Source organism: Trachypithecus francoisi, unplaced genomic scaffold (assembly GCF_009764315.1).
Source record: "Trachypithecus francoisi isolate TF-2019V2 unplaced genomic scaffold, Tfra_2.0 Lachesis_group4, whole genome shotgun sequence".
Taxonomy (NCBI): Eukaryota; Metazoa; Chordata; class Mammalia; order Primates; family Cercopithecidae; genus Trachypithecus; species Trachypithecus francoisi.
Window position 1 is genome coordinate 68,298,981 of NW_022681469.1, and position 23,461 is coordinate 68,322,441.

The 23,461-nt window shown below is 39.9% G+C and overlaps 1 protein-coding gene across 3 annotated transcripts; it reads right to left on the bottom strand.

Annotated features, from left to right (window-relative positions):
* Positions 1-730: 730 nt before the first annotated feature.
* Positions 731-21,591, bottom strand: SRI (sorcin). Of its 3 annotated transcripts, none has more exons than XM_033194597.1 (8): positions 15,663-15,815; positions 14,568-14,651; positions 12,761-12,830; positions 6,511-6,554; positions 5,588-5,735; positions 4,897-5,010; positions 4,100-4,158; positions 731-2,123 (listed from the first exon to the last, which is right to left on the bottom strand). In XM_033194597.1, exons 1-8 carry the CDS (start codon positions 15,711-15,713, stop codon positions 2,097-2,099), a joined length of 597 nt encoding a protein of 198 aa, XP_033050488.1. In that variant the 5' UTR covers positions 15,714-15,815; the 3' UTR covers positions 731-2,096. The 3 variants fall into 3 exon arrangements, with proteins under 3 accessions (XP_033050488.1, XP_033050490.1, XP_033050489.1); XM_033194598.1 differs by lacking the exon at positions 15,663-15,815 and adding an exon at positions 21,510-21,591 and having other exon boundaries at positions 734-2,123; XM_033194599.1 differs by lacking the exons at positions 5,588-5,735; positions 6,511-6,554 and having other exon boundaries at positions 15,663-15,816.
* Positions 21,592-23,461: the final 1,870 nt, after the last annotated feature.

Below are 23,461 nucleotides of genomic sequence, written 5' to 3' on the forward strand. Positions count from 1 at the left end.
CTGTGTTCCTGTGATAGTGAGTTCTCATGAGCTCTAATGGCTTTATAAGCGTCTGGCATTTCCTCTGCTTGCATTTCTCTCTCCTGCTGCCTTGTGAAGAAGGTGTCTGCTTCCCCTCCCATCATGACTGCAAGTTTCCTGAAGCCTCTCCAGCCATGTGGAACTGTGAGTCAAACCTCTTTCCTTCATAAATTACCCAGTCTTGGGTAGTGTCTTTATAGCAGTGTGAGAACAAACTAATATAATGTCAGAGGGATGGGTTTGTAATACTTTAGCATTTACCCCAAAGCCAATTCAGAACCACAATTGATGCAGCACACCCTGGGACTTGTTCAGATATGGCCCATAACCTTCAGCAAGGGCCTTCTTCCCTACTGCTTATCCTGAACCAGGAAATTACCATTTCCTTAGACTATGATTTCCTCAGAGGACCCTGGTGAGTTGAAACCAAACAGCAGGCGCTGGGACACTGAAGGTGAGCTCCCTGCCTCCTCATCCTCTGAGCCCCTTTTTTGGCCCTTTTCTAGACAGCCCAGGCTCAAGCAGAGCTTTGTGGCCTCATAGACAATATAGGGAGATGCAATCTATAGTCACCGTGTAATATATAGTAGGCTGCTTCACATTCTGATATGTAACCTGGGCTAACTAACTTGTCATAGTTACATGTTAGGTTTGAATAATATGTATTTTAATAATAGTTTAAAAATTAATAGTGAAATGAGGCTAAAGATGCTTAGAGAAAATGTTTTATTTTCATTGGTTGACAACTAATTGTTCAGTTGAATGGTAAGTCTCATGCTGCATCCTAAAATAAGACAGATACTCTGCTGGCAAGTAGAAAATAGCCTAATTTCATTTTTTAATCTGTTAAGCTCTCTCGATAAAAAAGGCAAACAGGCCACTTTTAAATTTAAGAAACAAACATTGTTAGTGCTTCTTGTATCAACACACTTTTCATATTCAGAACTACTCCCAAGAGATAACATATTATCTCCTTTTCAAAGATGGGGAAACTGAAACTTGGCATTATCTATAATGACCAAACCACATAGAAAGAGGCACAAGCCAGCATTAGCATTCAGATCTTACTTGAAAGTGTACAGCTTAAAATTTTTTAAAAATTTCTTCCATTATAAATGTAGTACCTGCTTACTGGAGAATGTTTGGAAAAGCAGTAAGAAGGGAGAAGATGAACTCATGCTCCTGACTCCCAGTGGTAGCCAGATCAATGTTTTGGTACATACTTTCCAATACTCTGCTATGTGTATTTTTTAAAGTGTGAACACATGGTATATCAAAATGGATGTATCAGTATTTTAAAAACTAGAATCTGATTTTAAAAGGAAAGCATATAGAAAATCTGAAAAATGCTGAAATATATAAAGAAAATTAAAGTCATCTAGAATTCTATTAATCAAAAATAAACATTGTTAATATTTTCATATATTCCCTTAGTCTTTTTCTATCAATTTTCTTTTTATATAGTTAAGCTTATAATGTACAAGATTTTTAAGTATAGTTAACAAAAGTTTAAATAGATGACAAAAAGGGACTTGGTGACAGATAGTATTTGCCACTCAAATTATTCAATAGGTTTTAAAGGGCCTGTGCTAAATTTCTACTAAGATGAATCCTGACATGGATTACTGGATTACCTTTTTTGTTGTTCTTTTGCACCCAAGTGGGACTATGTCATTTACCTAAGTTTTTATGTGTGGAGTATTCTTTCTAGGAGAGGAAAGGTAACAGTTGTAGTCTGATTAACAGTTTTTAGTGTCTCACAATGAAAAATAAATAATGCGACTTAAACATTTTGCATACTTAAATTTACACAGTTTTAGCAAGAAAATAAGGCATGACTGATAATGGCTCAGGAAAGTTCTAAATGGTGTAACAGACTAGATCTTATTAAAGTTCCAAAGAATTTATTATCAAAATTAAAAACAAAACTTCAGTTTTACATAAAGTAATAAACTTTACAACAGCTGTTGAAAGTCGTGATGTAAGTTTACACATATTACCGAAGGCAAAGAGGACAAGCAAAGGAGGATATTCCATTTGGAATGTCGATTACATTCATGCAGCTTCCTCTTGATTTAAACGCTCATGACACATTGAATGAACTGAAAGAAAAATCAGCGTTACATGACAGACCTCAAAACACTTATACAGCACAGCCTATTTCTGGCAGCTTGCATTGGGTTTTCTAATTTGAACGTGAGTAAAACAACCCCTACAACTTTCTAAGATATGAGTAAATGATAGATGGAAAAGTTTCCTTTTTTTAGAGAAGCAGTGTAATATAAAATCCATAGGGTTTCTCACATCAAAACTTCTTAGAGAAAGCAGATATAACTTCAATGGATAAATAATTTAAATAATTATTATTATCCAAATAATATCTCAGACTCTAGAAATGGTCATGGTCAAAGGCACTTACCACAAACACAAATAACTGGAGTTTATACTGTTGTATCACGTGGGGATTTCCGAACTGCACAGTATTACCCCATTACTCTAATGGAACACCTTAAACAGTTTATTCCCTTAAAATCTGCTTTATTAAAATAAATTGCAGCATGCAAGTGTATGTATGGACAGAAACAGAACAGCTAACCCTTCAGATACTTGAGATTAGAAATACTGGTATTTGCTCTGAAATATTGGCTTCCCCACTAAACATAAAGCAATAGATTCTGCTCTATCAGTGTTCCCTACACTAGTAAGGTACTGTAAGCTGCTAACCCTTGCAGCTCTATCGCAAGGTCAAGGTGATTATCCCTATTTTAGAGAAAAGGAAAATAAGGATCAGGATGTTTAGAAATTTTTTAAGTAGCCCCATCTGAAGTCAAGGCCCATGGTCTTTCTTTCCATTCCCCAGGCAGCCTCCTGATCTTTAGAAACAGCAAGGGGACTGTCAACTAAGAAGTTAACGCATGTTAAAGAGAACACACCCATAAGTAGGTAAAATAAGCATATTCACACACACATACTAAGCTTTTAAAAGTGTACTTATAACTGCAGCAGCTGCTAAACCAAAAATATATGCATCTTATATTTTGTAATGGAGAATGGAATATTCAGTGATTACAGTCATTTCAGTTCAAGTTTTTTTGTTTTTTTGTTTTTTTAAATCAATGGCTGAGCAAAAACTGAAGAAACAAGTAACCAATCTCGCTAGTTTTGTTATATACATCCAGCTAATGCCATCAAAGATGGCACTTGGTTATGTTCACACTGGTTACATGGCTTTACCCTAACCTCGTTTAGTGTGGCTGTTTAGTAAATAACTTGTTTTAAATTGTGATTTGGCCGGGAGCAGTGGTTCACGCCTGTAATCCCTACACTTTGGGAGGCCTAGGCGGATGGATCACAAGGTCAGGAGATTGAGACCATCCTGGCTAACACAGTGAAACCCCGTCTCTACTAAAAATACAAAAAAACTTAATCGGGTGTAGTGGCACGCACCTGTAGTCCCCGCTACTCAGGGGGCTGAGGCAGGAGAATCGCTAGAACCCAGAAGGCGGAGGTTGCAGTGAGCCAAGATTGCACCACTGCACTCCACCCTGGGCAACAGAGCGAGACTCTATCTCAAAAAAAAAAATTGTGATTTAAGTTGGTGCCTGCCTTATGCCCTCAATGAAGAACATAGGTATGCAAAGCTATTGAGCTTTTATCTATTCTCAATGACTGACATGATTTGTTTATAGAAGACAAAAGCAGATACTATATCTGCATAGTGTTTTTCAAGGGCATTTCTAGTAGAAATCTTACAACAGCTCAGAGAAAAAGGCATTATTGCTGTATCTTCTTTATTCATATAGTGTCACAGCAATTAAGAAACCCGCTTAAGTGATCCAGCTAATAAATACAACAAGCTGGGTCTTGAACCCAGGTCTTTGAACGCAAATCAAACCATAGTCTAACTATAGTTAAGACTAATACATGAAATTAATAAATTCTGGATGATAACTCTTTCTAACTTTTGAATCCCTTATGTCTCTGGCATCCTTAAGATGTTCTTAACAGCTAATTTCAAAGGGATACCCATCTGGTGTACGTCTTTTTCATCTACTGTATCTCTTAATTTCTAACTTACATCATCATATGGGAAATTCACAACACCTTGCTGAGCAGTATCCCGTCTTCGAAAGCTGTCTGTAAAACAACACAGTAAAATTTATGGTTTTTCTTTAAATGGTTTTTCTAACATCATAAAAGTTAGTCATTTTAGCATTTAATTCACATTGCAATAACATTTAAATTGTGCAACCAATTAAACAAAAGACCAAAGCAAAGAAGCCAACTATATGAATAGTAAAATATTTAATATGCAACAAAGTAACAGGCAGAAGTTGGCCGGCTTTTTCAATGTGGATCTGGAGAAAATACCTTACCCAAAGTCAGTAAAAGCTGTGCAACTTCCATGGCCATTACTTAATTGTGATAAAAGCACAGAATTTCTAGCTTCTTAATAACAAAGATACTGCTTAAGAAACAGAGTCCCTGATATAACAAATAGGCTGTGATCAGTTTCTCCACCATTTCAGCTCTGCCCTATGGAAAAGGATTTTACTTTAATTTCATTCTTTCCAGTATGTCACATTCTAGGGAAAAATTCATCATAATCTGATCAAAAATGCACAAGTTAGCTGATTATGTTTTAGAACATTTTAGTAAAATTTAATTGTTTATTTTAATGGCAGATTACTTACTAATCTAAAATAAATTCTGGAAAAAAAACCCAAAAAATTATTCTGCTAGATATGCTTAACAGTAATTTGAAATACTAAAGCAAGAAAAAAATTGGGGAAGAATAAAAGGAGAAGCACTAAGAGATGAAATGTAATAACTGTGTCTTGGCTTGTGGTGATGACATGACCTTATAGAACTCACCTGTAAGAGCCCTCAGTTTGACGCAGCAGGCGATGTAGTCATCGAAGGTGATCTTTCCATTGGTGCTGTATCGTTTTGCAATTGAATTCACAGCCTGGGGACTCAACCTAAATCCTAAAAGAAAAGTCACCCAGTAAAAAGGTTAAAGGATGGCAAAAGCCCATTAAAAAATAAAATAAAATAAAAATAAAATAAGCACTCGTCTCTACTAAAAATACAAAAAATAAGCACTATTTTATTTTTTAAGACTGTGAACTCATATTAATTATAAACACACACAATTTCTAAGAAAACAGAAACTGCCTTCAGGTAGCAATTATTTAATTTATTTATTTATTTATGAGAGGGAGTCTCACTCTGTCGCCCAGGCTGGAGTGCAGTGGTGCGATCTCAGCTCACTGCAACCTCTGCCTCCTGTGTTCAAGTGATTCTCCTGTCTCAGCCTGCTGAGTAGCTGGGATTACAGGTGCATGTGGCCATGCCCAGCTAATTTTTTTGTATTTTAGTAGAGATGAGGTTTTACCGTGTTGCCCAGGCTGGTCTTGAACTCCTGAGCTCAGGCAATCCACCCTCCTTGGCCTCCCAAAGTGCTGGGATTACAGGCATGAGCCACCGCACCCAGCCTAGTTTTAAAAATAAAAAACAACTTACTTCTACCAATGAATGGAGAGTTCTAGTAAGCCATACCCACCCATTGTTGTCAGGGCCTTCTGCAGTTCTTGTGGATCTACTGTTCCACTCCTGTCAGTGTCAAAACTGATAAAGTGTTGTCTCCAGCCATTCAGTACAGCCCAGAGTTCTTTAAATTCATTGAAACCCATTGTGCCAGACCTATCTCTCTGAACTGTAATCAAGGATCAGAGCTGTATTTTGCAATATTTTCTAAGGATTAAATGAAAGATCAAGGATAAGGGGAATTCAATATTCAATGACTAAAAAAGTTATTGTAGATTATTCTTGGTATGATGTAAGATTAATGATTTAAAAATAGAACAAAAAGGGGCTATGGAGAAAAAGCTCAAGCACCTGTTTTTACTGTGGGGAAAAGATAACTTACAGGACCTGATTATAAGGAAATAGCGTTGCCACTGTGAACCACTTATAAAAAGCGGTCTTGTTACTGGAACTAGGCTGTACTTTCTGGGTGCTTCAGGCGACGCTGTTTGCCCTTCTGTCCTACCATCATCTCTGGTACTACTATTCCCTTGTTTAGTGCTCCCAGACACATGACATGGGATGGACTGGTGGATAAATAGTGGATAGTCAGCACTAGCTAAACTCAGTCCAACAACTGGGATATGAAAAAAATCCCATCACTTGCAGAGGAATCAATGTTAAAGAAAAAAAAAAAAAAAGCTGTCCTGACACTCTGGACTCCATACTTGTTCTATAATACTTTGATGTTTCCTTGAATTCCTGAACAACATTCTGTTTACTAAATTTCTTTTCTTCCTTTATTCACACCAAATTATACCCTATAACAGAAGCTAATTATTTCAGAAAGCTTTTTAGTGATCATTTATTACTTTGTGTTTACTAGGTATTAATTCTAAGGTGAATTCCTTTAGAATTTTAGAAAAAATTATTCTAGACAACAATCAAGGTAAAGGATACATCCAGCATTGAAACCATAAGCCGGCAAGTCTCCAGGTTAAAAGCTGTTAAATCAAGAAAAGTACATACATATTAACACGAATCCAAAAATTCACATTACACTGGATACATTCAAATTAATTAGAAATGACTATCATACACTTTTATTTTTACATGCTACTCAATGTACATGTGACTAATCATGTGGAACTTCAAAGTAGCCTTTTCTCCATAAAGAGGATTTTCTGCTAGGAACCCAAATTTGATTTAAATAACTTTGATAGAATTCCTTTTAAAAAGTATTACATAGGCCAGGTATGGTGGCTCACACCTGCAATTCCAGCACTTTGGGGGGCCAAGACAGGCAGATCACCTGAGGTCAGGAGTTTGAGACCAGCCTGGCCAACATGGCAAAAACTCGTTTTTACTAAAAATACAAAAATTAGCCAGGCGTGGTGGCGCATGCCTGTAATCCCAGCTACTCAGGAGGTTGAGGCAGGAGAATTGCTTGCGCCTGGGAGGAGGAGGTTACAGTGAGCTGAGATCATGCCAATGCACTCCAGCCTGGGTGACAGGGCAAGACTCCGTCTCAAAAAAAAAAACAAAAAACAAAAAACAAAACAGTATTACATAGTACTGTTCATACTTTCTTGCTTTGAAAGTGTAATATAGAGAGTTCAAGTCACCATAATGAACCATAATGTATTATATCCAACATGGTGGGTGGGAAGTTGGGGTTGCTTTGTTCTAACTCATAAATGACTATAAATTGCTGGTTTTGCTAATTTTGTGTCTGATTGTTTTTCTATTTTCCCTTCAATGTCAGGTACTGAGCAGTAACCTGCTGCCTCAAATAGTGTATGACCTCTTAGCTTATATATGAAACCAGATAAATATGGGTGTTAGAATTATGTGTTAAATAAGAGTACTCTAGATAAGACCCCATGACCAATTCAGTGGTGGCCATTATTCAGAAGCCTTTTTAATTTACCTACAGTTTAGGAGTGTTCTGAGGGCATTTTGGTACCTCACTTATGTAACCAAACCAGAGCATGCGCAGTGGGTGTGGTTACTGGTAATCTAAGCATTAGGAAATTAAAAACAACCTCTTACATTGTATTAATGGGAATCAATGACTGAAGAAATTGTATGGGTACAAAGAAGCTATAAGGCTAAATGGCAGAAGTAACAAGGGTCACGTGGGAAAAAGCTGGTATAAATTCTGCAAGTTTGTTAACATACAGAACTAACATTTTTTACAGCTCTTCCTAGCTTCATAATTTTTCTCTAACCAAACTGAAATTAAAACACAACTGCGCTAATTACTGTAATGTGTCCCAACAGTGCAAACTAGAGGTTTTACACATTTAATAGATTCCTGTATTTGGCATATTCTTTACTGGAAATAAAAGACTAGTGACTATTTCTATTTAGGTCCTTCAATCTCCATCCGATCCACAGATAATATTCTCTTAGATGAGAGGAGGAGGAAGCCCTTTTTACACTTTTGGGAAAGAGCTGGGAGATTCTTCATTCTGACTTTTAAGTTGTGTGGAGGTATGAAGTTCCTCTCATCTGAAGCTGTAGTTCTCCACCCTGGTGCTTATCAAAATCAAAGCTTTAAAAGATTCTGATACCTGGTCTGCACCACAGAACAATTAAATCAGGAACTCTGGGTGTGGGACCCAGGTATTTGTATTTTAAAAAAGCTTTTCAGATTATTCTAGTGAGCAGCCAAGGTTGAGACCATCATTCTACTCTAAGTGTGATTCCTGGACCAGCTGTATTAGCATCACCCAGAAGCCTGAAGAACTGCAGAATCTCAGCCCTTAACCTACACCAATAAAATCAGAAGCTGAATTTTAGCAAATGTGCAAGTGATATAATATTTATGTTAAAGCAGCTGGCTCAACCTGAACTAGCATCACATGGAAACCTGTTAGAGGTGAAATTCTCAGGGCTCACTCCAGACCTCTGAATGAGAAACTCTAGGGCAGGACCCAGCAATCCGGTTTTTGTAAGCTTTCCAGGCGATGCCAATGCTGCTCAAGTTCAAGAACTACTGCTGTGGATGGCCTGACAACCACAAGGCAGAGCCGACTGTGTTGGGCTCACGTGAAGGTACTGAAGGGGCTATGAGGCAGACAGCTTCTCTATCTCTGTTAATGAATTGCACCCTCATCCACTCAGCAGTCACCCAAGCCAGAAACCTGGGAGCCTCCTCAATTCCCTCTCCACCAATAATCAATCACCTTCTAAACAGCTGTAAAGTCCATTTCCAGCCCCACTGTCTCTTTAGTTAGCATTTCTTTCACCTGTATGACTAACAGCCCTGACTCTTGTTTTACTTCCATGTCCCCCAATTTACTTGTCTTTACCCTACAGTCAGGGGTGGTTATGTGCTTTCCTATGTAAAACCCAGTATCAGTGATCTACTGCTCTCAGGATAAAGTCCAAGCACCTTAACTGGCACATAAGGTAACACACTTATTTTGCCAATCAAGCTCATCTCTTACTCTTATTCAACCCCGTACACTATCTTCATGGAGAATTTCTCAGTTTCTTGATTGAACCACGCTGTTTCTGGGTCTTTTGCACATGCTCTTCTAACAGCCTAGGACACAACTTCCCCATTCCACTCATTTCATGGTCGGCCTCAATTCTGATGAACTTTCACTTCTGCTCAGCTTAGGTATCAATTCTGCAAGGAAAATTTTCCTGACTCCTGTCTGGATTATGTGCCCATCCTATGTGATTCCACAGCCTCTCTCCTTACTTATCCCAGTGCTTTTCCCAACACCCAGGCATTGATTGTGGCTACAGAGCCAGCACCTAGCTCATAGGAAGTGTTCACTAAAAATGCACTGGTTGAATGAATGGATGGATAGCACCAAATTCTCACCCCCACGCAGGAAGCTGTTAGAGCCTTGCATTTTATATGTACAACCCTCTTAGATCGTCTAAGAAATAATGTTTTTTGAATAAAATTTTCTGATCTTTACTAATGCTCAAAAATTAATGTATAATCGTAAATCAAAATGCCAATGAGGCTACAGGGCTATGATTTTTCTGACTTGGAAAATTTTCCATATTCATTAACTCAACAGCCACCTGTTAAGTCCTTATTATGTTCAGGGCTCAGGGTAACAGCAACTTTGGAGATAACAATTGTGAAACTGCATACTGCCCTAGCTGACAGTCTAAGGAAAAGATAAGTCACATACACATACAACCCTAATCATGGTAGAGTGCTGAAATATAATGGAGGCGCCAGAAAGTACTAGACGGGATTGAGAAGTGAGAGGCTCCTTCTTAGTAAGAGAATCAAGAAAGACTTCATAGAAGACACAGAATTTAAGCCAAGCCTTGAATGACAAGAATGATGGGGGCATTTGGTGACAGCTAAGGACCAGCATAAGCAAAAAGAGAAGTAGAAGGCCCAGGAGAGGCAAAGTGTAAGTGAAGAGCTCAATATGACTTTCAAAGAGTACAAAAGGAGTGGGAGAAAATATGTTTGGTCAGGGGAGGCTGCATTACAGAGGATCCTGAATTCCTTCTAAGCTGTTAGTAAAGACTGAGGAGGAGAGGGACAGATCAAGATCAGGAATCTGGTCATCTTTTGTGAGAGGGATCTGAAAGGGCAGTGAGATGGCAGTGAACAAAGGTGAATGAACAAAAAAAAAAACCATTCCAGACAGTTCCAATGAACTAGAATGCTGATGTCCAATAAGTTTGGGTAAGGAAAACTCTTTCTCAATTTTGTTAATAGTATAGCTTTTATTAGTGTTAATTCTACTTTAAATAATTATTTAAAATTAAAATTGTAAGTATTATATAGTTGTGATATATAAATGTAATGACATATAATTATAAATTATTAAATTATCAATTCAACATTTTAAAATAAATTATTTAAATCAAATGTTAATTTTAATAATTTCCAAAGAATCTCTGCTGTAATTTTACCTTTACTCTTTTTCTTCTCTTCTATTCATTGTACTAGAATGCCTCAAACATCTTTTCTTCTCACAGAAACATACAATATAATAGACCTAGAAGGAAAGCCCTACCTCCAGCTGTTTCTCTCAACCTTACCACAGATAAACAACTAAATTCAGGAAAAAAAGAGAAGCTGAATTACAATCTTACTGACTGGAACATAACTTCTCTCACCAACTCCACCTCTAGGTATGACTGCTTCCTTTTAAACTGGTTAAGAAGGGCCCATAGGCTCTGAGCTGGAGTATCCCACTGGCCCATCCAATTCGGATCTGTGCTTTTTGGTTTGGAAGCTGGGTTTAAAAGACTAATCTCCATATAATATCTGTATTACAAAACCCTGACACCTCATAGGCAGGATGGTTCTGTGGTTCAGTACAGCCACCAGAGAGGAGGCAAATGGGTTCAATCACATAGTCCCCATGACTCAGGAAATGCTTTCCCTTTAATGCACTGATCTAAGGCCATCACTAAATGTGGCTTTCTCAATGAAATTTTAAAAGGACTCCTCTCAGAATATATAACCCATTTTGTTAGTCAGATTCTAAAATCTACCACACCTCATCTACTGAAAGGGTGTAGAATAACAAGCCATGCTGTGATCTCACTGCACTTTGATAAACCTTGCTATTAGGCAGGCCTACCTTGTTTACCAGCTCAACTGCGTAACAATTAACAATTTAAATGTACTACCTACACAGTAAAGAAGAACATCCCTTAATCCAAAAAGTGCTTATTTTGTTTAGGACTAGATTAAATAATAGGAACTTGAAAGGTTCTTTGTTTGTATTAATTCCTCCAAACTAAAGTCACATAAAACAAAGGATGATGAAAACAAACACAAAGAGTTCAAAGACAGACATCTAATACATGGCATGTCAGACAGTTTTTTTAAAAAGGCCACTATAAATTCACAGGTGTGAATTCTAGTTTGAACATTTTAATCCACAGCTAACCATGAAACTGGGTCTTCAATTTGATGTTCTGTCTCACTTAACAACTGGCAAAGAAGTTGGCAGGTAATGTATTTGAAGCAAGACATTATTCTCTACCCTGGAAATCTATCATGTTCACAAGATCTAATTTCAAGAGGAACCACTTCATGTGTGTTGGATGACGAGAAGCCCCCAGTTGGGATGCAGCAATTTTTTGGATTTTTTGAGACAGGTTGTCACCCAGGCTGGAGTGCAGTGGCACAATCTTGGCTCACTGCAACCTCCGCCTCCTGGGCTCGCGTAATCCTCCCACCTCAGCCTCCTGAGTAGCTGGGACCACAGGTGCATGCCACCATGCCTGGCTAATTTTTAAATTTTTTGCAGAGACAAGGTCTCACTATGTTGCCCAGGCTAGTCTTGAACTCCTGGGCTCAAGCAATCCTCCCACCTTGGCCTCCTAAAGTGCTGGGATTACAGGTGTGAGCCACTGTGCCCTGCCAGGGATGGAGCATCTTTGCAATATTTCACTACTCTCAGCTCATGGCAGAGTGCTCAAAAGGCAGTGGTAGGGTTAGGGCTGAATTATGGAGCAGCAGGTCCAATAAGTAGAAAGAGCACTTCCCACTTAGCCTGAACACATTCTATGAAGTGGAAGAGGAAAGACCTGAGGGATGTCATGGCAACCACTTATGTTAGCAGGAGCATGCCCAAAGCTCAGACCAGGAGTGCAGGATAGGCCACTCAGGGACCAGGGGTGCAGGAGCAGCCACTCAAAGCCCTAAGTGCCACCAGGTCAGGACAGAGTAGGCTTTTGGCAAATAACAGTAAATGTTAGTTCCTGATGTCAGTTAATGACACCTGACCTGGCACATTTCCATTTCAGCACCCTACCTTGTCCTCTGTGAAGGAGGCCACCCAAACTGTCTCACTGGTTCTAGGTACACAAAACCCAAATCTGATCCACTAAATTGGCAGGTAGGATGGAATCATTTATTATTACTATTATTTTAGACACAAGTTCTTGCTCTGTTGCTCAGGCTGGAGTGCAGTGGTACAATCAGAGATTACTGCAGCCAAAAACTCTTGGCCTCAAGCGATCCTCCTGCCTGGGCCTCTGAAGTACTGGGATTACAGGTATGAGCCACTGTGCCCAACCTGGAGTGATTTAACAACTGTTTTCAAATCAACATTTTGAAATAGTACTCTATTTTAGCGTTCAGAATTCTAAACTTTGCTAGATCAGACAAGCTCAGTTTTCTTGAAGGCTGTAATCACAAGTAACAGCTAAAATAGGAAACACGAGTACGTTTAGACAAACTTTGGGACTGTCAACTTACGTTTGTATCCTCCAGCAATGCCAGACTGTGTCAGACATCTCTGCAATTCATCAGCATCTATCTGACCATCCTTTTGAAAAACAAATTAGAGGGATCATAATAGTGATTTGTACTTTCAAGTTATTTGTTTACCTTCAGCATTCAATGAAGCAATAACAACCAAGAAAATCAGTATCATCATGCATGACTTTTTATTAAAAGGAATGCCTTCCAAAAGTGGGCATTCTTTTCCTTAACCCACTGCCAAAAGAAATTTAATGATGAAAGAAAGAGTCTGTCTTGGCAACTACTCTTCTGTCAATCTGAGCTAGGAAACTGCTACAGCTAAACATTTTAAAATAATTTATATAAGTTGCTTAAAATCATAATTCCTTGTTTTTCTTTTTTGTTTGTTTTTTTTTGTTTTTGTTTGAGACGGGTGGACAAAGCAAGGTACACACCAGACATAAGTAAAGAGAAGGCTTGGTTCAAACAGAAAGAGGCCTCCTTGGTCACTTTTTCTTATGACATAGTGAATTTTTTTTTCAGAGCACAAATACATCTGGAAGATACACATTAGGTTCCCAGTGCCCGTTCACTGGCTGAACTGGGAAAGAACTAGATATATGGGATTTTTAGGGACTTTAAAATAAAATACCTAAATCCTCAAGTCACTGGGTATTATAAGTTATAAATGAGGAGCAAGATCAACAATTTGAAAGACAATGGGTATGCTGAATACAGGCCAGGGCTGCTGAAAGCTAAGCAGGTGGGGTCACTTACATGCTGGAGGCACTGGCAATCTAAGAATGCTGGTCTTGAGGTTTGCCATGTCTTGTGGTTTCAAAGATACGGATCATTAACAGATTAAGTAGATACTTAAGGGGAAGGTCTTCCAATTTTAGACTATTTTTCCATTCAATTTCTTAAGCTGTATTTCTTAGAATACTACCTTAAAAAGTGGTCTTCGGTTTTTTTATCCCATAATATTCTACAGTTTTCACATTAAGATTTTGCTATTTCTAGCTTTTGGTCAAAACAAGACTAGGCTGAATTCATAAGAACAAACATCCCCTCTGGACATGTCTGGGTTATACCGACAGTATATTTACTGTACACAGTGACCTCATGAGCTAGGGAAGTGTCCTCTCACAATGTAAGATAGCACCTGTCAATGTAAGACAGCTCCTGTCATACGACGCAGAATGCAGACAAGTGAAAGGTCTTGGGGAGCTGACCTTAATTGCTTCTCTGGGTCAACAGGCCACAGCACCTAATAAGGACACGGAGTGGGAGGGGCTAACCTAGTAACAGCATCTGCGTCAAAGAGAAACTACATTGTTCACAAGATTAACTTCCTGATACTCATAAGGGGACAGTAACTTGCTTATTTAGAACCTGGTGGGTTTTTACCATATTTCCTAAATGGGTGAATGATTAGCAATCAAGTTCAACCAAAAGGAAGTGCCCATTAGAATCGGGCTATGTAATTACTAATATACGTCTTTAAGTTGTACAAACAAGGGTTTATATTTACCAGATCTTGAATTTCTTCGCTGGAAACCACCCTGGACCCTTTAATTCAACCACAAGTTTGGTTTCGAACTGAACTCACATAAATATGAGTAACACTTTGTCCTAATTTATTCTGAACATTCAGAAATAAACAACTAAAATAAGAAACAAAGAACTTTTTTTTCTTTTTTTTTCTTTTGCAGAAGCAAAGGGACTCAATACCAGAGGAAGTTCGCTTTTCTGTGTCACTATATCAAAAGTTACCACAAATGCGGACAATAACGGCTCTTTAATATTAAAGGGAAAAGCTAACCTGTCCAGCTACAGCAGCAAAGTAACCATACAGCGGATCCTGAGTTTGTCCGGGAAACGCAGGTCCTCCGGGAGCCCCTCCATACTGTGAAACAGGAAACACAAACACGTCATTCTGCCGAATCAAGTTTTCTTCTTTCACCACTGAGGGCTTTCGTGCAAGGCAAGACAACTGCCCGCCTGCCAGCCCTTCACAAGGCTCACCTCCCCACCACCGGGCACACTCTGCCAACACTCCACCCCTCTCTTCCATTCACACCCCCGTAATTTAAAAACTGGCGACTTGGACCATAAAGAGTTGCTGTGGAAGTGATGTCTGCATATATAAAGCAACTTTTAAAATCCCTATTAACTTGAAGGTTACTGAGGTGAGTGCAAACTAGGCAAGCCAATGAAAGGGCTTGGAATTCTCCTTTTGTTGTTACAGCATTTATGGTATTTTAAAAGCGTTTTATGAACGATGGAAGGCTGGAGTTGGTAACATTCTGAGACGGGTGTAGCCTAGGGAAGAGTAAGGTGTCTGACCGGGCTGTATCTCGTGGGTGGCGAGGGAACACTGCCTGTCTCGGAAACAGTTCCCAAGACAACGCGCATCCCAGACGCCCGGCAAGGCTGCCTTCCTACAGGTCTTTTACTTCAGTAGGTTTTCCCTTTTTTTCCGTCCCCCTTCTCACTTTTTTTTTTTTTTTTTGAGGGAGAAAGGTATATCGCAGTATCATTCTAGAATAAAATGACTGTTGTTGCTTTGGGAGGCAACCGAGAGGGCGGGGGTGGGGCGAAGTGGGGGTTAGTCAACACCCAATTAACACGATTTCACGCCGCGTATCCGAGAATCCGCAGGGTGGGCTTCTAGGGTCCCAATCCACCTTCACCTTGGGCCTGTAGAGCCATCCAGGAGAAGGGACGGGGGAAACCAGGGGAGAGGCCGAACCGCAGGGGCCTAGGGTGAGGCCGCGAGCGCAGGGAGAAGCCGAGGGCGGAAGGAGCCCGGGCAGCTGCCCAGCAGCGCCTCACCCCGCTGGCTGCAGCATCTCCAAGGTGGCCTCTTAGCGCCCCGGAGCCGCCTGGGCAGCGATCCCGCGCAGTCAGCACTTACCCCGCCTGGGTAGTACCCGCCGCCGGCGCCAGGATGCCCTGGGTACGCCATGGTGCAGACTGCGCCGCCGCCTCCCTGGCTCTATGCGCCAGGCCTCCCAGCCGCCTGTCCCGCCCCGCCCTGCCGCGAGGGGGCCGCCCCAGAGCGCACCACACGAGCGTGGGGGACGCGCTCCGCAGCTGTCTTCAATTCCCGCCTGTGCGCGCGGCCGTGACTCCCCTGCCTGCGCGCTTCTTCCTATCTTTGCCATTACGGTGCTAACGCAGTGCATGACCGAAGGTCCAGTGGTGGCCTACGACCTGCGAGACAATTCACACCAGGGATTTTCCTCCCTCCGAAACTAATGGCACATTCCAACATCAATACACCACCTCAGGATTTTTTTTTTTTTCCGTCGGACTTGGCTGTTATCTGGCACATTTCTTGTTTTAAACAACTTTATTGGACAGGACGGAGCTACTATAAGCGGAGCGCACCGTCGCGAGGCAGGGGCTGAATTCCTTAGGGCAAGCCTTAGGTGCTAGTGGGTGAAGGAGCCGTTGAACGATGGAAATACGAAAGCTCCCTTGGAAAACAAGAATTAACTTGACGAACGGTTTGCAAGGGAGAGTCTGGCTTGCGGTTGGTTTCAAAGTTCATCCAACGACAACGGCGTATTTCCTTCCTAGGGGACAATTCCTTGCCTGTTTAAGCTGGGCGTGGCTCGTGTCCTGAGTAGGACAGGGGGCATTTTCCGGGCAGGACAGCCTCACCCAGATCGTTCTTAGCAAAATGAATTGTTTGAATTATCTGGATGATTCAGACAAAACAATCCATTTCCCTAAAATTATTCAGCTACTTTTTATATAAGAAAAGTTTAGAACAAAGTAAGAGTGTGTTTTTCAGTATTCAGGAAGATAAGAGATAGGAACTTCAGTGTAGGTTATTTTTCTTTACTTCACATATTTTTCTATCTCCTAGTTGAATAGTCCGAAGCGATTCAGGCGTGAGGTTTTTCTTTTTTGTTTTGTTTTGTGTAATTTCAATGACACAGAAAAATGTCTGCTTGCCCTTCACTGTTAAGGACTAGACTTAATGATTTCCTGAATTTTAACATATTGAGAAACGCATTAATAAGCAAGATCCACAGTATTTGTTGTGGAGGTTGCACAGAAACATTTAAAGGGTCATCAACATTTCACAAATATTGGAGCACCCGCCAGTGTGCTTTTTCGCTGTGGTGGACGGGCTTCCTCCATTCTAAATTCGTGGGCTATTGTCCTCATTCGGTTCATTGTTTTTCTCTTGTGTGTAACTTCCCTCGCAAGCCCTATTGAAAACGAAAGTCCGAATCGTGAGAAAAATTCTAATAGTCCCTGTTGTGGCATAGCAAAGACACTGCATGTTGCCTGTTTTGTGTTTGATTCTGATTACCGTTCTCAATCATTAGAGTAGCAATCATCAAGGTAGATGAGACATCTAATGATGTCTGGTCTCTACCCTAGTCTCTCTTTGGAAGCCTGTTTCTTCAGAAAGAGGTAACCGACTATAAGGAATGATGTCAGGGCAGAACTCAATGTTGAGTATAAGCTCGAGACTCAAGTTTGAAAGAAGTATAAAGCATATAAAATATTTTTAAGTACTGCAGAAGTAGCTTCGTGGATAAACGGCTATACGAATTGTCATATAAGTTGTGCTTAGACATCTTCCTACTGCTTTACTGCTAAGGAACTGCATTTTAATGGAGTGTTGCAAATTCAATTCTTACAATTATTGCTAACAAATTGGTCAGCTGCTCATACTTTAGTTTGCAGGAAAATATTGTGGCAACTTATAATAACATCAGACATATATATAATAGTAAAAATATGCCAGATCCTCATCGCATTTTACTTATTTGCTCAATCTTTTTTTTTTTTTTTTTTTTTTTTGAGACGGAGTCTCGCTCTGTCGCCCGGGCTGGAGTGCAGTGGCCGGATCTCGGCTCACTGCAAGCTCCGCCTCCCGGGTTTACGCCATTCTCCTGCCTCAGCCTCCCGAGTAGCTGGGACTACAGGCGCCCGCCACCTCGCCCAGCTAGTTTTTTTGTATTTTTTAGTAGAGACGGGGTTTCACCGTGTTAGCCAGGATGGTCTTGATCTCCTGACCTCGTGATCCGCCCGTCTCGGCCTCCCAAAGTGCTGGGATTACAGGCTTGAGCCACCGCGCCCGGCCTATTTGCTCAATCTTAATAAAAACCCGTGAGATAGGTACTATTATCTTTCTCATTATACAGTTGAGGAAGGGGAAGGAACAAAACAGAGCTGAGCTGTGCTGCCAAGCCATCTGACTCCAGAGTCTGTACTCTACACCCAGGGGCAAGCAAAGGGCCAGGTAGTAAATATTTTAGGCCTATGGGCCATACAGTTTCTGTATGAGAGAGTCTACATACATAGTGGTATGTAGACTATGTAGTCATAGTGGTATGGCCACATACCACTCAGCTCTGCTGTGTCGGCCACAAGTATCTATAGACAATAGATAAATGAATGGCTGTTGCTGGGTTCCAATGCAACTTTATTTATAGACACTGAAATTTGAATTTCATATGACATGAAATATTATTCTTCATTTTATTTTTTCCAACCATTTAAAAATGTAAATATTATTCTGAGCTCCTTGGTGTACAGAAATAGGAGGTGGATCAGATTTGGCCTTTGGGCAGTAGTTTATCAACCACTGCTGGAAGCCCCTTCAGAATGTGGGCTTATGACTCTCGGAGTTTAGTACTTTAGCAAATGATTTGCTGACTGTAAGATAAAGCCTATGGGTAGAATACAGTTATTTGTCTGAACGATTTACTAAGTTCTAAAAAAAAAAAAAAAAAAAAGACTGTGGGAGGGTTGGGACAGCAGCATGGGTTAGGGAGAGAACTATGTGAGGTTTATAGATAGGATGTGGGTCATGGTTATTTTGGTAAGTCATTGGAATTACAGAAACCTTTCTGATCATATACTCCAATCCTGCTGTTTTATAGAAGAAAAGACCAAGGCTGAGGGATGGCAAATATCTGGCCCCAGCTCTTGAAGGGCAGAGCTAGCCAGATGTAACTATTTTACCCTTCCCAGTTAAAGCTGTGACAGTAGCTAAATATGCTTTCAGAGAGAATCCCATTCGTTTGTGGTACACCTTCCCCAATTATGTTTTCAAGACAAAAGGCAGTGTGGACACTTCCTTATTCCTGGGGAAAAGTTAATGTAGAGCTCTACATATAGTATCCAAGCTGGACTTCTTCACTCAGATAAGTGGTGAAAGAAATAGTATAACTAAGTAACTGTAGTTATTTCACCATATCCTGCAGTTGAATTAACCATAGGTCTTCACTTGTCAGGAATAAATGAGCAATGACATTCGCCAATTTAAAGTTTCAACTTTTGTTTAGTTCTGATCTGTGTGTGGCACCTCGTGATTTAAAGACCTCTGCCTTAGAAAGAAACTCAGATCTCCAAATGTAAGTGGAAACGAGCGTTTGATAACAACATAGGTAACCAATTAATACTATCTCCATTTTCTTAAGATTGTTGGGAAAGAATGTGAAGCCTGTGATGTTCATTTGGGAATAAAAGCCACCCTTTTTCTTGAACTGTCCAGAGTAAGAGCTCAGTTAATCATGCTATTATGTAATTTTTTCAAGGGATAGAAAACTTCCACTATTGATGTTTTAGTGCTTGCATGTAGAGTTTAACTGGTCCCTGGCACATTGTAGGTGGTAATGAATCATCAACCACAGCTCTTCAAACAACTTCTGTCACAATAGAAATGTTTGATATCTGTGCCACAGAATAATTAATCACATATGGCTATTGGGCCCGTGAAATGAGGAACTAAAATTTTAATTTAATTTAATTTAAAATGAAATAGCTGTGTGGCTAGTGCTACCCTCTTGAACAGTGCAGGGACCCTTTTATCTGTGTTGGCTTCCTCCTCCCTGGAACTCAGAGAAAGCAAACTCATTCTGCTTGCCTGGAGTAGGCATGATAAGCAAGATAAATCAGTTATTAACAAAACACAGCAAGGGCAACCATCAGCTCTGTGACAAGTGTTCCCATATTCCTGTTCCTACAGAATAGATTCTTATTGACCTGTTCCTTCCCTTAATGAAGCTCTGAGCTAGAGTTGATGATCAGAATTAACCAGGAAGCTGAGGTTGGAGGAATTTATTATGGCTAAATAGATATGCCTATATACATATATGTGTATGTATGTATATAGGTGTGCATATGTAAATATATGTGTGTATTTTCACACACACACACTACACACACACACACACACACACACACACACACTTTCTTGTCATTAGGGCTGTCAAAAATGACCTTCCAAAGATGAGTTCCCGTATCACTAGAAGTGATCAAGAAGAGGCTCTCAGTGATGCAAAAGGGCAGGTTTGTACTTTGAGTAGGGGCTTGGATGAAATAATGCGCTATAGACTACAAAGTATTTTCTGATGGCCTGCTTAAACTTTACCCAGCCATGCCACTTAGATTATTCCTACTTCACAAGATGAAGAAACTGAGACTGACTTGCCCTAGGTTACCAGACTAATAGCAATTCCAGTATTAATTGCTCATCTTGTCGCTTCAGATCTTTTCTCAACCTCACACTATTTTCTCAGGACTCTTCCTTTTAAGATTATGCAATTTATATTGGATCAAGAATTTGGAGACATTGTTTTTCTTTTCCTGAACAGAATATTTCAGAAATCAGAATATTAAATTTAAAGCAATTGTCTAAAATAATATACATCTAGGTCATGCTATTACTATCAATGATAAGAGTTAATTTTAGTGCAGATAATTATTTTTTGATGAACAAGATGTAAATATGCATGGCTAAAGGGGTAGCTAAAGGAAGGTCAAGAAATGAATGCAAGAACTGGCTGTAATTAGTTTTTTTCTGAGGCTTGTACTGATTATCAAGTCTCTACAACTTTTACTTGTGACTATTACCATGTCTCGGACTACATAGAAAGCAGAATATTGAATACTGGAAAAGCTCAGGTAGAAAAGCACCTGTGTTCAGCACCAGAGTTCTCTTACGATGACTCTTCCTAAGAACAATGGACTAGTATATTATGGGGGTGTTAATTCTAGAAGCTAATTTTTGCAACCTAGGTCTATTTTTTCATAAAAGTCACTTTATGTCTGGTTCTCAGGCAAGCCCTCGAAAATTCTTTAAAGCCTTCAGTGTTCTCCTAAGGAGAAGCAGTCCTGGAGCTAGGGTAGAGCAGGGTAGGGACCCGAGAGCATCTAGGGCTTGGTTATTGCCCATCCCCATTCCCATCTCAGTCCCTTTATCCAGCCAATCTTGGTGTCACCAAGTTTCCACAGAATCAGAGATAAATAGAGAAGCCAGACTTGTAGAGAAAAGAGGGGAAGATAATACAATCTCCATCTGTTCAATAAGCATGGGAGAGGAGGGAATTTGGGAAAAAAATTCCAAATTACTCATATTGCAGCTCTGGGGAAGAAAGAATGACTATTCTTGAGTCCTAGGTGCCTAGGTACAGTAGATATTTCCAGAAAGCCAAAATACCATGAAGCTTATATATAAGTCAGCTACATGTAAATTGGGAGCTTCTTAATTAAAATAAGATACCTCTTACTTTACATAATTATTTTTCAGTAGTTACTTGCCTCTTTGCCATAGCACTGGGAAATCAGTGGCAAAGCTGAGAAAGGAAACTAGATTAATTGATTCTCAGCTTGAAAACCCATGGGTCAGTAGAACTACAAAGATTAGGAACTTTCTTATTCCTGATTAGTAGAATTAGAACATTGGAGCTGCATGGAACAGTCTAATATTATGTACATATCGTTTACTTGCCTGCATCTTGAATTGAAGTCTTATAGGTAGAAGCTGGTGATCCTTAGAGGATTGCCTTCTTGCAGGGTGGCCAAATAGAAGAATCAAGAAGTATATAAACTGTAATAGCAGATGAATCACATTGCCTTCTTGACCTTTGGAAATCAGTAACCAACTATGAACATATTCAACAGTGTAGGCAGCTTTCCAGTAGGCCCTAGAGAGGCCTTCTATGAAAGGTTTATTTCATTGTTAGAGATGTATTTATTTCATTGTTAGAAAGAATGACCTACCTAAGGCAGCTAGGAACCAATAACAACAGTATTAAACACACGTACAGGTAAGTATTTGACATTCCTTCAGGATTATTACCTCTGTCTGAGAATTCTTAAGACCTGCAGGGCTTTGCGTTGGAATGTGGGAGCTGGCTCATACTGGCCATTTTTCCAGCCTATTTTTTTTTGAAAAGGAGTCTCGCCCTGTCTCCTAGGCTGGAGTTCAGTGGTGCAATCTCAGCTCAGTACGACCTCTGCCTCCCTGGTTCAAGTAATTCTCTGCCTCAGCCTCCTGAGTAGCTGGGATTACAGGCACCTGCCACCACGCCCAGCTGATTTTCGTATTTTTAGTAGAGATGGGGTTTCACCATCTTGGCCAGGCTGGTCTTGAACTCCTGACCTCATGATCCACCCGCCTTGGCCCCCTGAAATGCTAGGATTACAGGCGTGACCACTGCGCCCACCCTTTTCCAGCCTGTTTTAAAACACGGCCAATAATATAATTAGAGCTTTTTAAACTTACTGAAAATCAAGATAATAAATACTCCAAATGCATCAATTGTTAATGATTTTTCTATATGGGTAGTGTGTAACTTTGTGCTGTTGGATGTTAATTCTCAATTCCAGACTCAGTCATACCATGTTAGTAGTTTGAATTTGCGGAAAGTTAGTAGTTTATTTTCCCATATTGGGAATATTTACACTCTGGAAATCAGTTTGCACTACAAACAAAAGACTCATTTATTTTTTTTTTTTTAATTTTGTATTGTGTACTCTAGATTTGGAGGTGGTATTTTGGAGAATATGTTAATAAGGTTTAAAGTTAAAAGTGTGTTGTTGCCAGGCGCGGTGGCTCACACCTGTAATCCCAGCACTTTGGGAGGCCAAGGTGGGAGGATCATGAGGTCAGGAGATCGAGACCATCCTGGCTAACATGGTGAAATCCCATCTCTACTGAAAATACAAAGAATTAGCCAGGCATGGTGGCAGACGCCTGTAGTCCCAGCTACTCGGGAGACTGAGGTAGGAGAATGGCATGAACCCGGGAGGTGGAGGTTGCAGTAAGCTGAGTTTGCACCACTGCACTCCAGCCCAGGCAGCAGAGTGAGACTCCATCTCAAAAAAAAAAGTGTGTTGTATCTACAGCCCTTACATTGTGAACTGCATGAACAGTTAAGGAAATATTCTCCCAGAAATATGACATCCACAAAGGAACACACTAATTATCCAGCAACAGATTTCAGTGAGAAAGAAATTTATAAAAATCCTTGAAAAATAATTCAAAATAATGATACCAGAGAAGTTCAGTGAGACATAAGAGGACACAATAAACAATATAATGAAATCAGAGAAATAATTAGGGATATGAGTGAAAAGTTTACCAAAGAGAGATATCATAGTAACCAAACAGAAATCCTGGATTTTATTTTACTGAATGAAGTAAAAAGTACATTCAAGAGCTTCAACAGTGGATTATATCAAGCAGAAGAAAGACCTTCAGAACTTGAAAACAGATCTTTTGAAATAATCCAGTCAAACAAAAATAAAGAAAAAAAAAAGAATGAACAAAGCATAAGGGACACCACAAAGTGATCAAATATTCAAGTTTCCAGTGTTCCAGAAGGTGAAGAGAGGACCAAAGGAATAGAAAACCCATTTAATGAAATAATAGCTGAAAATTTCCCAAGTCTAGCAACA

Excerpts from the sequence above, each read along its gene's own strand:
- SRI (XM_033194597.1), bottom strand. The coding sequence starts at position 15,713 with ATGGCGTACCCAGGGCATCCTGGCGCCGGCGGCGGGTACTACCCAGGC. Across the intron at positions 12,831-14,567 it reads TTGCTGCTGTAGCTGGACAG|GATGGTCAGATAGATGCTGA; the intron begins GTTAGCTTTTCC and ends GTTTTTCAAAAG. Across the intron at positions 6,555-12,760 it reads CATTGCTGGAGGATACAAAC|CTTTTAACCTGGAGACTTGC; the intron begins GTAAGTTGACAG and ends TTGATTTAACAG.